Here is a 17,171-nt window from a genome sequence, read left to right as displayed (position 1 = left end):
AAGCCTGCTAGAAGTTATCTTCTTGGGAACATCTAATTACAAAGGTACCATTGAGTCTATTTTGGACATCTATATCAACAAAAAATATTAATTAATTCGCCACTTTTCTCCTCAAAAATTTTGTTGCGTGAAACAGATTTGCAGTGTTTTTTAGCTAAGCATCTTTTTTCTTACCCATATAATTAGAAAGATGTACATACATGTACTACACAAGTGGTGATGAATACTAAATGTAGAAAATATTAGAGTGCTCCGTGTTCAGTCTTTACTGTAAATTTGTTCGACTGCCATAGGTTTCATGTACTGAAGCAATAGTTATGGTTGCTTTAAAGCATTAAACCAATAGACGTAAAATAAGTTTTATAGTTAACTCTAATTTTAAATATTCTCATATTCACCGATCAAACTGTGTAAATAATTCCAAATATAAAAGTGTTTTTGGAAATCATTATTTCTTAAGCATTTATTATGAATGTATATATTCTGTCTTATTGTCATGTGATTAGTTCTACAATGTAACTATTGTACATGTTTTTGTTTTAGCAGCCAGAGGATCATTTTCGCAAAAATTGGTCTATTGTTATAGCGATTTTTGACTGTTTATTGCATTGTAGCAGAATAAATATGACACTGACCATAGCATGTTTCATTCCTATAAAATTCACTCTGCATGCTCACTTTTAGTCTCTTTCTGGGGATTTCGTTTTTTTCACTTGCTACATCCTGATGTTACAGCAGTGAGTAGACCTTCCTTGTATGGAGCTGGTAAATGAAACCTTTTTCAAGCATGCCATGTCTTGCTGTAGCAGTTTTTTTAAACCAAACAACAGGGTTTATTTTTAGGCTATCAAAATGTACCTTAAAGATGTGGATGCATCAAAAAGGTCGATTTAATGAAATTAAGATTAATAAAAAGCTAAAACATCAACTACAATTTGATGTCGTTTTTGTTTTTGTAGACTAACCCTGTCCAGAGATATATGTGTTTGAAGGAGGCCATTTTTTAAAAAGCTCAGATTTGAGTGGGTACGTCATTAGTGATGTAATGAGTGATACATCTGAAAAGAGTCCACGAGCGATAAATATAAGATCTCTTCATTAGCCAATCATCAGCACGAATTTTTATATAGGTCATATTAAATATTGTTGCTCGTAAACTGGGTTGTCTGTGATTTTGAAGATTCACATTATTAGGGATTTTACTCTATTACTAATTAGTCATGTGCATCACCTAGCGTTTCACAGGTGCAAGTATTTCTTGTTTATGTTTATGCCAGGAATTTATAATAATTTTAATGAAGATTTTTTGGTCAAGTCATTTTTCAGTAGCTTATATATTCATGGAATTTAACATGCTAACATTAACTGAACAAAACTACTCATTTGATAAATATACATATGGCTATATGTTATCATATTTGAGTTTAAACTTATTCAGATATTCAGGATATAAAATATATTTCATTAACCACATCTTCTGCTGAAGCATCGGCAATTCCTCATAAATACGCATTCACGTTTTCTCTCCATGTCACAAGTGAAGCATATGTTTTGCATTTGGCATATGGACTAAAAATGCTTTGATTATTACAGTTTGTCTGTAAAAATCAATCTTTACGAATTAAATGTGCTACCAAAATTTGGTAGGCACATATGTGCAAATGGTGCTCTTTAGGTATTAATGTTGGACCAAGTGTTGTAGGCCCCACACGTGTTTGAGTAACATAGACTCTTAGGGTTATATTTGTAATAACTCAAAATAAAAATCATAGATCTTCTATTTATAGAAGATCTATGATTTTCTATAAAAAGAAGGCTCCAAGTTATTTATAACATGCAGTGGAAAGCATAGCTTATTTTGGTATATCATGTAATTGTTAGAAAGAAACACTACTCGGCTTGGTTACACTTCGGATATCATGTACTCCAAAACCTATTAGGTCTTTTTGATTATAGTTATAATACCATTGACTGGAAGGTCTATGGCCATGTTAGCATATTTATAATCGACAGGTTAATGTGCGGTTGCAAACCATCCGTCACCTTTACGTTCACAATTTGTAAACAGTATTAAATGATTTTATTAAGCCATTGCAATTTGCGGAACATACATGTTAGGCTTTGTGGAACAAAGGGTGTGCGAAACATAGGTCTCCTTCGTGTGTGTGTGTGTGTGTGTGTGTGTGCGTGCGTGTGTGTGCACTCCTGTCAGTCTGTCTGTTTGTACAGACCGAGCTAATTCAGATATTGCCCTTTACAGAGTTTTTACTTAACACCTATGTATGGCAGTCACGATTACCAGCAGCTCGAAGAGCATGGAGGACTATAAATACACTAAATGTTACTGGTATGTCATCTTCTCTTTATTCTAACTAGTTTGTTTACATAGATTTAATGTGTGTGCGCACACATTAAATGTATGTAATGTGTGTGTAAATGTGTGTGCATGCGTGTGTGCGCACACACGCACGCGCATAGACGCGCGTGTGTTGGTTTTGAGTATACAGTGCGTCTCTGGTGATCAGGTCCCTGTTATATGATTTTATATGATATGATATAAATATCATATAAAATCATAAAAACTGTTATATGATTTTTTCGTCTTATGATGTCACACACGATGGTTTTTTTCATCTCCGCCATCTGACATTTTTTTCGCTATATGATCTCACCAAAAATATTTATCAAAATTACAATTTGGCAGTCAATGTGCTGATTACGTCAAAATAATGAAGATGCCAATATGCTATTCGTCAAAATCCCTCTCACAACGTCTGAAAGAGATACGCTGCTCACTCTCTCAGTTCAGCGTTATTCGTCATAAGTTATAGTGATAACGAAACCGGAAACAGAACCAAGATAAAATTCTAGATGATGACAAAGTTGAAGTTTAGTTTTGTAAAATACATACTAAAACTTAGCTGCGTATGCGTTTAGTAAACTAAGTTCATTTAAGTTAAATTTAACATTCATGTTATGTGTTCGGCTTGAAAGTAGGAACTTCCTACGGTACGTACTGCACATGGTACACTGTGAAGTTACTGTTAGTAACTATAGTTACTAAGGATAATATACTATTTTGTTATTAATTTTTAATACCTATATACAGTGCGCATATAAATTTTTGATGTTTTTTACCAAGTGATGTGTGCATTAGATAATTACTGTGGGTTTACATACCCCTCTATACGATATTTTTGCTTTACGCGGCCAACACTGGAATGAATTAAAATCATATGGCGAGGGTCCACTATACTAGTACAGTCATACATCAGCATATGGGCCCAATAAATTGTGGGTCTGAGCTTATATGTCAAATTTTTTGTATCTCAAAGCAATATTTCTTATATAAAATAATTAAATACAAATAAATCCATTCCTATATTATGAAAAAGCCACCTAAAGCAGGATATTACAATGCAAAAATCTGTTTTTCATTGTTGTAATTCACTACCTACACTCAAAACGTAACAAATGTCCATCTAGTGGTTATGGTCTGCAATAAAATGTAACATTACGTACAGTACTGTATGGAGCTATTACCTTCGATCTTGACATAATGGCTAACAACGGTGAACTTGACAGCAATGCGCTCATAGTTACACTAGACTTTTATGGCGCTAAGTAACATAAACTTGTAATTTAACTTGAATGAACTTAACTTGCTAAACACACACTTAAAGCAAAGTTTTAATCATTTACTAAACTTACTTTAATTTTGTCTTCATTTTAATGTTTTCATAATCTATAATCACTTTTGCCTCGCTTTCACTATAATTTATAGCTGGCCTTTTTTAAACTTTTTTTCAAACTTATTCGACGAAAAAGACTGAGCAATGGCGGTCCTAAAAGCGGCCTCTCGCATACTTGGCCACTTAGTGGCCGCATAGAGAACTGGCTTGTATGCTCATATCTCAAGGTTTTCTCATATCTCAATGTTGAAACTTGCTTTAAATTTTGCTCGTATCTCTATCTTCTCGTATGTCGGGGCAATCGTATGACGAGTTATGACAGTATTGCTTAGAATGTTTCCATCGGTAACTCAAAATTACAGTTTTGGAATGTGTGGGATATTTCTAATTAGGGAAATGACGACGAAGTTGTACTATTTAACCATCTTTTTCCACTGTTCTTTTAGTACCAGACACTATAAATTTGTTTTACAAGAGTCACAAGATGGGCAAACAATACTTCATGTCTCCAGACAAACTGGATCAGTGTCAGTTGTCATATGTGGAATGTTTCATTATACCTCATAGCTACATGTAACTTTGGTTTAACTGTATGGAGAAGCCTTAATCAGTGCGATCATGCATCTACTACCTTCAGCATCTATAACCTTCAGTATCTATAACCTTCAGCATCTATAACATTCAGTATCTATAACATTCAGCATCTATAACATTCAGTATCTACAACATTCAGTATCTATAACCTTCAGTATTTATAACCTTCAGTATCTATAACCTTCAGCATCTATAACATTCAGTATCTATAACATTCAGTATCTATAACCTTCAGTATCTATAACATTCAGCATCTATAACATTCAGTATCTATAACAGTCGGCATCTATAACATTCAGTATCTATAACATTCAGTACTTATAACATTCAGTATCTATAACCTTCAGTATCTATAACATTCAGTATCTATAACCTTCAGTATCTATAACATTCAGTAGTTATAACCTTCAGTATCTATAACCTTCAGCATCTATAACATTCAGTATCTATAACATTCAGTATCTATAACCTTCAGTATCTATAACATTCAGCATCTATAACATTCAGTATCTATAACATTCGGCATCTATAACATTCAGTATCTATAACATTCAGTAGTTATAACATTCAGTATCTATAACCTTCAGTATCTATAACATTCAGTATCTATAACCTTCAGTATCTATAACATTCATTATCTATAACCTTCAGTATCTATAACCTTCAGTATCTATAACATTCAGTATCTATAACCTTCAGTATCTATAATCTTCAGCATCTATAACATTCAGTATCTATAACATTCAGTATCTATAACATTCAGTATCTATAACATTCAGTATCTATAACCTTCAGTATCTATAACCTTCAGTATCTATAACCTTCAGCATCTATAACATTCAGTATCTATGACATTCGGTATCTATAACATTCAGTATCTATAACATTCAGTATCTATAACATTCAGTATCTATAACCTTCACTATCTTTGACCTTCAGTATGTATAATCTTCAGTGAAGAAAATGTTTGGTTTCTGTGCAAGGACCTACCTGAAACAGCTTTGTATTCTGCCAATGTGGTCTTCATATCAAATGCTGAAAAGAAATGTCCACTCTGGCACCAAAAGGCGGGCGAGAGAAATTTGCCTGTAGTTTGGGTAAGACATTCCATATTATATTGGCTAATTTTGCTATCAGTGCTGTACGGAAAGAATATAATGCTATTTGAGTCTGAATGGGTATGACTTAGTTCTATATTTGAGTCTGAATGGTTATGACTTAGTTCTATATTTGAGTCTGAATGGTTATGACCCAGTTCTATATTTGAGTCTGAATGGTTATGACCCAGTTCTATATTTGAGTCTGAATGGTTATGACCTAGTTCTATATTTGAGTCTGAATGGTTATGACCCAGTTCTATATTTGAGTCTGAATGGTTATGACCCAGTTCTATATTTGATCTCAGATACACAAATGATGTTATAGTTCTCAAGTCAAAGGCAAACTATTTAAAGTCAACACTGATTCAAGCTGTTAACTGTTTCTTTAAAAATTCAAAGTTTGTTTTTAAATTCAAAGTCAAAATTCTTGATCTCAAAAAGTAAAGGTGCTTGCAACTAGCGGGTGTAAATAACGATAGATATTGGCGGTGAGGCTCCTGTGTAAAAGGCTTTCCCTGTGTATTATCAAAATGGGTCTCTATCGTAGTTCTAACCTCTTGACTAGAAAGGTTATGTAAATTTAGTCCATACTAATGAAATCAGTTTTTTTTCACTTTTGTAGTATAATAATGCTTTGGTTTTTTTGTGAATTCTAATAAAAATATATGCATACCAAATTTGATGACTGAAGTTTCACATAAGATGTGAATTTAATATTAGTCTAAGGGGATCTTAATCAGAGCCTATTAGTTGATAAGAGACGACTGTATTGCCAATACCCTGAGATTTCTTCTCTGGTGGTTTTCACAGAATGCATGGTATTTATAGTTTTATTTGTTGTCTATAACATAAGAATAAAAATTTATGATTAATTTTGGGGGTCTTAAAGTTTTTAATATACAAAATAGTCGCGTCAGATTTAGCTTTCAAACACTTTCACGTTTCATGTGTATTCGATATTTTGCTACAGTTCACACTACAAAAGTCATGGACACTCTTCTATTTGATATTATAGTCATGGTCATTTAATCTAATTGTATGATGTGTCAACTGTAGATCACTAGAAATGTTTGTTATGACTCCGGTCCCAGTCATTTGAAAAGTTGTTCAATTTACTTAATTTTGTACCAGTCAGCTTTTAACTCATGCTGTGTTAAGAAAAAGATGAAAATGCATTTTTAAAGCTATAAAAATGCTGTTACAAATCTAGTTTGCAAATAGCTTATTAGATGATTATTTCCATTTGAAAGTTTTATTTTTGCCAGTGTTTTAAACTAGGTCCTTGGTAGATGGGTCAAGGTCGTAATTCATTAATTTAGAACCCGAGATATGGTGACCCTAAGATACGACTTATATGTGGAATATATGGTTTTTGGCCGTAAGTTATGGTATTTGTCCTACCGTACAATGTGACCAAACATTACTAAGATGTTGATAAGCTACTGGATGAAATTTGCCCGCAGTGCCTGAGAGAAATCTGAGTTGCTATCCAATTGTTTACGGCTAGCTAAGTGAATAATTAGCAGAGGGTTGCGTTGTGCTTGTCTTGTGTGAGTACTTACAATGTCGTATTCAAGTTGTGGTTTGTAAAGTCTATGTCAAACTTTAGTTCGTTAAACACGAGTCCCAAATTTGCTAGAGATGGTATTGGAAAAATCAAGATGATTACTAAGGAAACGAAACTGGAAATAATAATGAAATTCAAAGAAGGCACCTGCATTATCAGCCTTGCTAAGGAGTATAGCTGTAACCTGTCAATGTTCGAAACAATTATCAAGAATAGCGAAACCATTAAAGCAAATACGTTTTCTAGTGTCCTTCTGTCCTTGCCAGTAAAAGGTTATTGATCAATGAAAAGATGCAGCGGCTCCTAGTAACTGTAAATTAAAGAGAATGCGATAGCCGGTCATGCACTCATGCAATCGGTAAGTTCACACAAGATGACCGCTATTTTTACGGATCTTGTGCAAGCTCAAAGAGATGACGGGGACGAATGAGTGGTGGAGAAAGTCCCGATAGAATTTAAGGCTTCTCATGGGTGGTTTGAACGCTTCAAGAAGAGGCTGGTATTCACTTGGTTTTCAGACATTGAGAGACAGTCAGTTTCGATAAAAAGCAGTAGACGGATTCCTAAAGACATTTCAGGAATTAATTTCTACAGAAGGCTACTTTCTGCAGCTATTGTTTAAATTTGATGAAACTGGTCTGTTCTGGAAAAAAATAACCGCCACATGTATATCATGGCAGAAAAAATATTTCCAGTTATAAGCTGATGAAGGACCGATTTGCAAATGCCAGTGCAATTTGCATAGTGCAAATGCTAGCTGCGACTTGAAAGCCCCTACTGATGTACCACTTGGAGAATCCATGTGCCGTCAAAGCACAAAATATCAGTAGGTATAGGCTATCAGTATTTTAAATGTCTAATGCCAAGGCTTGAGGCTTGGGTTGCGAAGAGCATGTTTATCAAGTGGGTAAACATCTGGTTCAGTCTTTGTGTGAAAAAATATTTAGAAGGGAGCACTTTCCTTTAAATGTCTCCTGGTACTGCACACCTGGACTTCTCCATCAAGGTTTTTTATTTGTCACCAAACACCGCTTCTCTCCTTTAGTTTATGGACCAGCGAGTGGTTTCTAGGTTGAAGAAAGCTGTACATGAAGCATCTGTTCAAATGATATTTTGAAGTGACAGAAAGTACTCAACTCCGCACTTCATGATTTTGGAAGGGGCATATCGACATCGTTCATTGCCTGAAGATGATCCAGAAAGCTTTTGATGAAGTTTTGAAGCACACATTGAATTTTTCATGAGACAAACTGTGGCCAGCTATTGTTTAAACGTACTGTATTGCGGTTAAACCCTCAACCGCAGAAGAGGATATTGATGCTTCAGCCTCTGAGGGTAATGCCTGAAAAAATTATTTTACTCAACAGTTCCATGGGCCTAGTTGTCAATAAAACTGACACCGATAAACTTATCGGGAAGCACAAGCTTATACCAATGATTTGATGGAGTTGTATGCCATGTAGGTGATCACCATTCAAATGCAGTTTCACTCTAGTGATAGTCAAAAAGCTGGGAGATGAAACAAATTTTATCAGCAGAAATAAGGGAAGCTATCGATTGGTTTAAAAACCTTGCTAGGTTTACTGCACAAAACCAAAAGAATTTCATAATAGTGTGTTAATAACAGGTGCATAGGTCATTTCAGAAATATTTTGATGAGCTACCAGAAACAGGTCTCTTTGTATAGGTATTTTTCCAAAAGAGAAGTGTCACAAACCATCAATGTTAAGAAGCCCGACATGCAGCAATTCACTTTACGATGCCAACACCAGAACATATTAGTGCCGTATCCTGGGCATCTACTGTACTTCAATTTTCTTAAGTGCATGTTTAAGAAGTCTTGTGTTATTTGACAGGAATGTACATAGCAATCGCTTGTTTCTTATACAGGACTATCATGTGATATTAGTGCGGAGAGAAGAAAAACACTTTTGGGTATATGATCTCGACACAACTCTGCCATTTCCTTGTGAATTTGGTCAGTACAGTTCACTGGCATTACGACAAGAGGACACAATGAAATCAGAGTACCACAGGTGAGGTGTGTAAAGTAAAGGTGAGGTTTGTAAGGTAAAGGTGAGGTGTGTAAGGTCACAGTAAGGTGTGTAAGGTCATGGTAAGGTATGGAAAGCAGAGGTGAGGTGTGTAACGTAAAGGTGAGGTGTGTAGGGTAAAGGGGAGGTGTGTAAGGTAAAGGTGAGGTGTGGAAGGTAAAGGTGAGGTATGTAAGGTAGATATGGTGTGTGAAATAAAAGGTGAAGTGTGTAAGGTCAAGGTGAAGTGTGTAAGGTCAAGGTGAGGTGTGGAAAGTAGAGGTGGGTCGTGTAAGGTAAAGGTGAGGTGAAGGTGAGGTGTGTAAGGTAAAGGTGAGGTGTGTAAGGTAAAGGTGAGGTGTGTAAGGTAAAGGTGAGGTGTGTAAGATGAAGGGGTGGTGTGTAAGGTAAAGGGGAGGTATGTAAGGTAAAGGTGAGGTGTGTAAGATGAAGGAGAGGTGTGTAAGGTAAAGGGGAGGTATGTAAGGTAAAGGTGAGGTGTGTAAGGTAGAGGTGAAGTGGCAAAGGTAAAAGTGAGGTGTGTAAGGTAAAGGTGAGGTGTGTAAGATGAAGGGGAGGTGTGTAAGGTAAAGGGGAGGTATGTAAGGTAAATGTGAAGTGTGTAAGGTAAAGGTGAGGTGTGTAAGGTAAAGGTGAGGTGTGTAAGGTCAAGGTGAGGTGTGTAAGGTAGAGGTGAGGTGTGTAAGGTAAAGGTGAGGTGTGTAAGGTAAAGGTGAGGTGTGTAAGATAAAGGTGAGGTGTGTAAGGTAAAGGTGAGGTGTGTAAGGTAGAGGTGAGGTGTGTAAGGTAAAAATGAGGTGTGTAAGGTAAAGGTGAGGTGTGTAAGGTAAAGGTGAGGTGTGTAAGGTAAAGGTGAGGTGTGTAAGGTAGAGGTGAGGTGTGTAAGGTAAAAGTGAGGTGTGTAAGGTAGAGGTGAGGTATGTAAGGTAGAGGTGAGGTGTGTAAGGTAAAAGTGAGGTGTGTAAGGTAGAGGTGAGGTATGTAAGGTAGAGGTGAGGTGTGTAAGGTAAAAGTGAGGTGTGTAAGGTAAAGGTGAGGTGTGTAAGATGAAGGGGAGGTGTGTAAGGTAAAGGGGAGGTATGTAAGGTAAAGGTGAGGTGTGTAAGGTAGAGGTGAGGTGTGTAAGGTAAAGGTGAGGTGTGTAAGGTAAAGGTGAGGTGTGTAAGGTAGAGGTGAGGTGTGTAAGGTAAAGGTGAGGTGTGTAAGGTAAAGGTGAGGTGTGTAAGGTAAAGGTGAGGTGTGTAAGGTAAAGGTGAGGTGTGTAAGGTAGAGGTGAGGTGTGTAAGGTAAAAATGAGGTGTGTAAGGTAAAGGTGAGGTGTGTAGGTAAAGGTGAGGTGTGTAAGGTAAAGGTGAGGTGTGTAAGGTAGAGGTGAGGTGTGTAAAGTAAAAGTGAGGTGTGTAAGGTAGAGGCTAACTAATCGTTTTCATCTAAACTCATATCAAGACCAAGTTTTGTATTTAAGCATTTTCTTCTCCAGATTGTGTATTTTTACATCTCCATTTTGTCTGGTATTTGATTTGAGATATTGAAGCAACAAATTTCAGCCTTTTAACCAGTTTGGTTTTAGGGACTGTACCGTAGTTGAGCTATGCTAGCGTTGTTGGAACATCTGAGGTACATCACAAAAAATGACATATTCAAAATTGTTTTGCTATTTGATTATAGTTGCACATAGACTGCCGGCGTTGCTTCTTCTGGCACTAAAACTGTCGGAGATGTATTGAGATATATATTTGAAGTGAATACATCAAGGAAAGCTATTATACACAGGTCTAGGTCTAAAAGTTTAGCTATGGAACAAGGCTGTGCCATATGGTGGGAGAACAGCAGAACTGAGAACTTCAAAGAACCCTTCTGTAAATTTATAGGGCATACAACATAGTTGTTGTGATATGATAGTTTTTGAGATGCGCTATGGATATTGGATCTGTCACTAAAAAATTAGACCGTATTTATATTCAGCATTAGAAATTACTTCAACCCAAACTTTTCTCAACCGTTGCACATTTATAGTTCGGTGAAAAGGCCATCTTAAATGATGCATCATAGTTGGGATAGCATAAGTATTCGTCTTCGCTATATCTTATTGTTAAGTTCTTAGCCTATCTTCCTTCCTAAAGCCTATTTATGCTCAATGTGTGCAAACAATGCCCAGATAAACCATGTTTTTGTGAGCCCATTTGCATATTTTTTGTAAATCGCTGCCTTGAGTATGCTCACCATGCCAAAACTGCTTTTAATGCATTGCAAATCATTCAAAAATAGAGCGGTCTTCATGTCATAGGCAGAACGAGAAAGCAACTCCAGAGCTAAGAGTTGCTTAGGAGAAACACCTGTGCTAGGCAGTGAGAGAAAGAAACTCCTATCATAGGCAGCTTGAGAAAGCAACTATAGAGCTTTGAAACGTCTGCATCGGTGTTAAGAAAGCAGCCCAGAACCAGAAAGCCTATTATCTGCTACGGCTGTAATAAGCCTGGCCCCAAGTCAGCCCAAAGTTGTCTATGGATTACTTTGTAGAGCGTGCCTTCTCGATTATTTCCAGGTTGTTTAGGATAGTGAAAGCTGCTGAGTACTTACAACATTTTGCCTCAGATAGATCACATATGTGGAAAGACGGACGGTGGCTCGCTGAGCCGCCACTCTATCCTCCTATACAAACTCAAGGTGAGAAAAATCTATATGATCGTCATGTATTTGCCTGTATTCTTTTCCATGTAAATCTATCAGTGCCAACAAGAAAGTCTTTCATGCTATAAAATACACTTGTACCACTCTCTGGTATTAATATAGAAAACACGCGTACTACACTGATAACGTAGCCTGAGTCCATTGATTATCAGATGCCCTACTTGACATTAGTGATGAGCTCACAAAAGGCTAGAACCCTCAGCTAGTATTTCAGCTTTTTAATTGTTTTTAGCACCAGCAATGCTTTGCAGCAACAAAACCTCCTTTGATCAGTTTTACTAACATACTTTTTACAAGTTTGCTGAAACTTGCTATACCCATTCATATTGTCCATTCATTCATTCATAGATTATCATGTGTACATAGATTATTATGTGTACATAGATTATCATGTGTACATAGATTATCATGTGTGCATAGATTATCATGTGTACATAGATTATCATGTGTACATAGATTATCATGTGTACATAGATTATCATGTGTGCATAGATTATCATGTGTACATAGATTATCATGTCTACATAAATGATCATGTGTACATAGATTATCATGTCTACATAGATTATCATGTGTGCATAGATTATCATGTCTACGTAAATGATCATGTGTACATAGATTATCATGTGTACATAGATTATCATGTGTGCATAGATTATCGTGTGTTCACAGATTATCATATGTGTATAGAGTTAAATATTCCTTTTAGAACATTCTAACAACTTGCAGTTGTACACAAATATGAGTAAAGATATAGCTGGAGAGTCCTACAAATGGTTGGGGCATGTTCTCACCCTTACTCAGTTCAATGAGTACTACAGCAAAGAATGAGAGTTGTCAAAAAATATTTTAGTCTGCATTTTGCTCACTTTTCAGTATCTTCTGATGCATTATTCATGGTATTCAGTTTAACCTAGTTTAGGGGTTTGGATTACGCGTTGAAAACTGGTTATTGTTGATCCTCAATCTATGTAATATTAAATATACATGCTTTTTTCTTTTACAAATAAAATTATGTCATTATAACTTGTGAAAATGTGCATTGTTGCTGACTTTTATGCAATCGTTGGTACGAGTTTGTCGCCAACTGAAGCAAGACTTGTAAAATACTTTCAAATCTCCGAATATAAATTTATTTCACACTAATTAATCTCCAATAAGATTTTTCTCATTGTTGAAAATAAATTTGGAGTTTTGTTTCCTTGTGTAGCAGCCGTGAGAAGTAATGTTAGCTGTCCTTAAGAGCATCATTATAGTGGGGAGCCAAGGTATGTTTTTGCTCACTGAAGAGAACTTTATGACCCATATACCATTGGAAAGCTGAGAGTTCACTGATTTTGAATCTGCAAGTAACTTTTCTGTACCAGTGGCGTATAAAACGCTACAGGATCATAAAAGGGGGTTTTGTATGCTTTTTCACTGTAGCGAATATCAAAATGTTAGCATACATACCTTAATAACTGTTAATTCAAATCTTCTCTTTTTTACATGTTATGCTGAACATATTGTTGGCTTTGTATCCCCAAATTTTCAACTCTACATCACTGTATGATCAGGGGTTTTTCGGTGATATTTAGGAGCATGTCATATTTTTGCAACATTTTTGGGTTCGCACATCAGCCATTTCCTTTCAATCGTAAATGAGCTTCTGAAGATGATCTATCACAATGATCAATGTGTTCATGTTCAGATTGTTGAATTACATCTTTTTGGACTTGATACTTCTAAGAAACTTGACGCGTTTTGTATGTTATGTCTATTTCGGAGTTATCCCCCAAATATGTATTATCTATGTTTTTGTGCTATCTGATGCATTCAAGATTCATTCAGTTTATAAAACTTGTACAGAAAAATTGCATTTTAGCTAATTTATTGATAGAATACAAGAGCTAACAGAATAAAATAACTGCTTATTATCCATATAATCATAAAACAAGCGCGTCTTGTAGTCGCAGGATGATCTGCTTATGCGCGACTGCACTTTTCCCGTTCCCCTTCGTTGTTCAATAAAGACTAAAGAGGTTGCGAAATGAAACCAGGTCATGTGTGCTATCACGGGTTACGCGTTGCAATTCGGGACCTGTTACTTGACACGTTTCTTGTACCTATTTTATATTATATTATAGATAATACAAATAGTAATGTAAACATTATAACAACTAGAACTCTGCTGTTACCGACTTTGTCAAAAGTGTGGAAGACTTTGATTTTATAGGATATGAATATGTCTATCTCTAAAGTTTTTCTTACATGTAACTTATTGTGTACAACAATGTACAATGTGTATTGTGTACAACAACTTTGTAATGGTTTACATTGGTTGCATATGGCCAAAAGGGGTGTGGTGTGACTTTTGTAGGTTCCTTATAAAACGTTTCTGGTGAGTTAGTAGTTGATTAATTAGCACTCAAGCGATAAATGTATGCACTAGAACTAAAGAAAACAATTGTCGGTTTGCCTTGCGCCAATGGAAAATATGTTTTCAGCCAATGTTGAGTGAAGTTTCTTTTTAAAAATATTTGGTTTTTGTCATAATTTCTTTCTCGCGATGGTCAGACGGATTAAAATATGAAGGTTTCACAAATTGTAGATCAACAAAATTTTTGGTAATGGCTTTTTGGGTAAACGTACTAGTGTGGTGGCAGACGATAGCTGAACCCAGGGCTAAGGAGGGTCACATCATGACTGGTTAGCAGTATTATTGCTAAGAGGAAGGCTCGGCCCCTGCAAGCTACATAGCCAAGTAGACGGAAGTGGTCTAGGATCAGACCATCAGCCAGCTTGCACTTCTGGTGCACCAGCTGGCGAAGCAGGTCCAGCAGCTGCAAGAAGAGCAACATGGCCAAAAACACATGTGTCAAACTCACGGCCCGCGGGCCACATCTGGCCCACCTTGTATCAGATCTGGCCCGCAAGAACATTTTACATTATTGTTATTCATGACCATTTAAAATGAAGTGCTGATGACATAATACTGCACAGAACTACAGATCCCATAATGCAGCGCTTCAGCTGCCTTGCTGCACGCTTCTTGGGTCAATTTAAACTGAAGTTAGTTTCAGAATAATATTTCTGTCTGTTTTTATCCATATTTATGTTCCAAAAACATTTAGTTTTATTGTGTTCAATAAGTGTTTATCCTGTTCGGTCCGTGACCTAGATTGTGTTTTGATTTTTGGCCCCTTGTACAGTTGAGTTTAGCATCCCTGGCCTAAAAGAAGCTATGCCAATCCAATCATTTCTGTGTTGAGGCTGTGGGAGCCAGAAGGACGTTTGGAAGAACTTCCCTAGTGAAAAAACAGCAAAACCGGGGAAACTGCGAAAAGTCGCAACATTAGTACTCACCTTTAGTTCTACTAAGGCCCAAAAAGGTACTAAGCAAAAAAGTGCTCCGGGAAGCTCGCTGGACATGCTGAGTCTGGCTGGACTCTAGTGAGGAAGGCTTCAAGGAATTATGAAAAAGCGATGCAGAGATTTTTTGCCATATCCACCCAGCGCAAGGATGTGACACAGCGACCTTTTGCCATGGCCTTAAAATTGAGAGGTGATGCAAAAGTTTATTGCCATATCTACCCAGAATGTGATGTGGAAATTTCTTGCTATAGCCACCCAAATTTATTTCGAGACCTGGAAAAGCTGGAGTCCAAATGCTTGAGCTGCAGCTCAACTGGGGAAGCACAACCAGAGTCTAAACAAGCCCCACTGAGCTTGGTTGAAAGAGGCGCGCTCCTACACTGGTCTGGAGAGATTGGGCCTGCAGTTGGCCAGAAGCCTGCTTTTAAAGCAGCAGAGCCGACCGATACCACACTCCATCACTGAACCTAACCTACACACTAAAGGTCTGCCTTGGCAGATGCATGAGTTTCCAGTTCAGTTAACTTTACCACTCATGGCGAGCGTGGTAATGAGCCGATCAGAGCACAGACTCTAGACTGGTCCCATTCCACAAGATACTTCCTTCTAGAGAAACTAGAGAGGAAGTTTATCCAGTTTTGGATTGACACCAGATGCACTACAAACATGCTAAGCAAGCAGGTTTGTAGGTTTCCTCAAGGCACGATAGACCTACTCAAAGCGACTGATAGCAATGATCCCGTGGCTGATGGAAAAATTGGTCCATTCTACAGTGTCATACGGTTGCCAATACAACTATTTTTAAATTTTGTATTAGAATAACCTTGGTCTTTGTATCCCATAATAAAGACCTCCTTGGTCTTTATTATAGGATATAAAGACCCAGGTCTTTGTAATGAGCCACATTAGCAAAGATCCTATTTTTAATACCATTCCTAACAGCCCACTAGTGTCCTATGGACTTTCAGCAGCCTGGGCTTTCCTTTGGTGGGCAAGTGTTGACATGTTGTGCAAATATATAAATCTATACAGTGTATGTATGCTCAACAGACAACTGCATAAAATGAGCATTTACCTTGCTCTGCTAATCTCTGCTTGATGAGCTCCCTTTACGCCAAACATGAATAGGCAAGGGATACTGTTACTTAGCAAGATGCAGGTGGTAAGAGACATGGTGGTGCCAGCTCCGACTGAAATGTCTGTTTTGTGTTGGGTCACCACACAGAATTACTGCTCATTGGAGTAAATACAATTTTGGTTAGGATCTCTTACTGACTTAAAGCTTGAACAGGCCTGGGCCAAAGAGAAGCATAGTTACGCAGTGTCTGAAGCTCACAGACAAACCTCTGATGTTCCATGCTGGAACCCTGTTCGGCACGTATTTGGGGCGTATGACCACCAGGTGAATGAGGAACCACCTCTCTGCAGCTTGGTGTTCATGGCTCAAGGTGCGAAAGCACTAGCGGCAAATGTGCCAACCTACCTAAAGGACCTGTTCTAAGCAGCGCAAAAAAAAATTCACAGAGCCGGGACCAACTGAATAGGTATCAAAACTGTTAACATGCTGTCAAGCAATGTTTAGTATGGGAGAAAGAGACGTGGGCTGACCCTCTGAAGTGGAGCATTCTATAGTATCAAAGAAGGAGCTCTGGCCAATATGTCAACCTTTCCATTAACTTGGACCAAAGAAGGATGCTGAGGCAAGATGCCAGGTGCAAGAAATTCTCAGCAAAAGGTGCATTTAGCCAGCTGAAAGTGCCAAGAGCTCCAAAGTGGTGTTGGTCCAAAAAAAAGATAGAAGATTCTTATTGTGTATTGACTACCACCAGCTGTACAGGGTCACAGAGCAAAAAGCGTACCCTCTTTTTTGGACGACCTGCATCCTAGCTAGAAGATGAAAGAGCCATCTTAGCCCATCTGGCTTTAAAGAACTTGACCTACCACCGAGTCGGCTGTCCCATGAAAGAGGCCGAGCCTGCTAATGTTTACGATGTAAAAGGAGCCTGTCGAGTAGAAGTTGGCAGAGCACAAGAGCCTCATTTTATGCAGTTGTCTGTTAAGCATACTTACACTGCATATATACATCAATATCAAAGTTTTTCATAGTCATTGTCTGTTT

General features: G+C 37.3%; 1 protein-coding gene across 1 annotated transcript; it reads left to right on the top strand.

Annotated features, from left to right (window-relative positions):
• The first annotated feature begins 2,262 nt into the window (after window positions 1-2,262).
• Window positions 2,263-12,705, top strand: LOC137400073 (protein N-terminal glutamine amidohydrolase-like). Its single transcript, XM_068086383.1, has 5 exons — window positions 2,263-2,347; window positions 5,242-5,383; window positions 8,844-8,989; window positions 11,553-11,674; window positions 12,408-12,705. The coding sequence occupies exons 1-5, from the start codon at window positions 2,283-2,285 to the stop codon at window positions 12,527-12,529; spliced, it is 597 nt and encodes a 198-aa protein (XP_067942484.1). The 5' UTR covers window positions 2,263-2,282; the 3' UTR covers window positions 12,530-12,705.
• Window positions 12,706-17,171: the final 4,466 nt, after the last annotated feature.

Source organism: Watersipora subatra, chromosome 7 (assembly GCF_963576615.1).
Source record: "Watersipora subatra chromosome 7, tzWatSuba1.1, whole genome shotgun sequence".
In the NCBI taxonomy this organism is placed as follows: domain Eukaryota; kingdom Metazoa; phylum Bryozoa; class Gymnolaemata; order Cheilostomatida; family Watersiporidae; genus Watersipora; species Watersipora subatra.
Note: the sequence above shows the minus strand (reverse complement) of the source record. Positions and strands in the feature narration are given on the sequence as shown.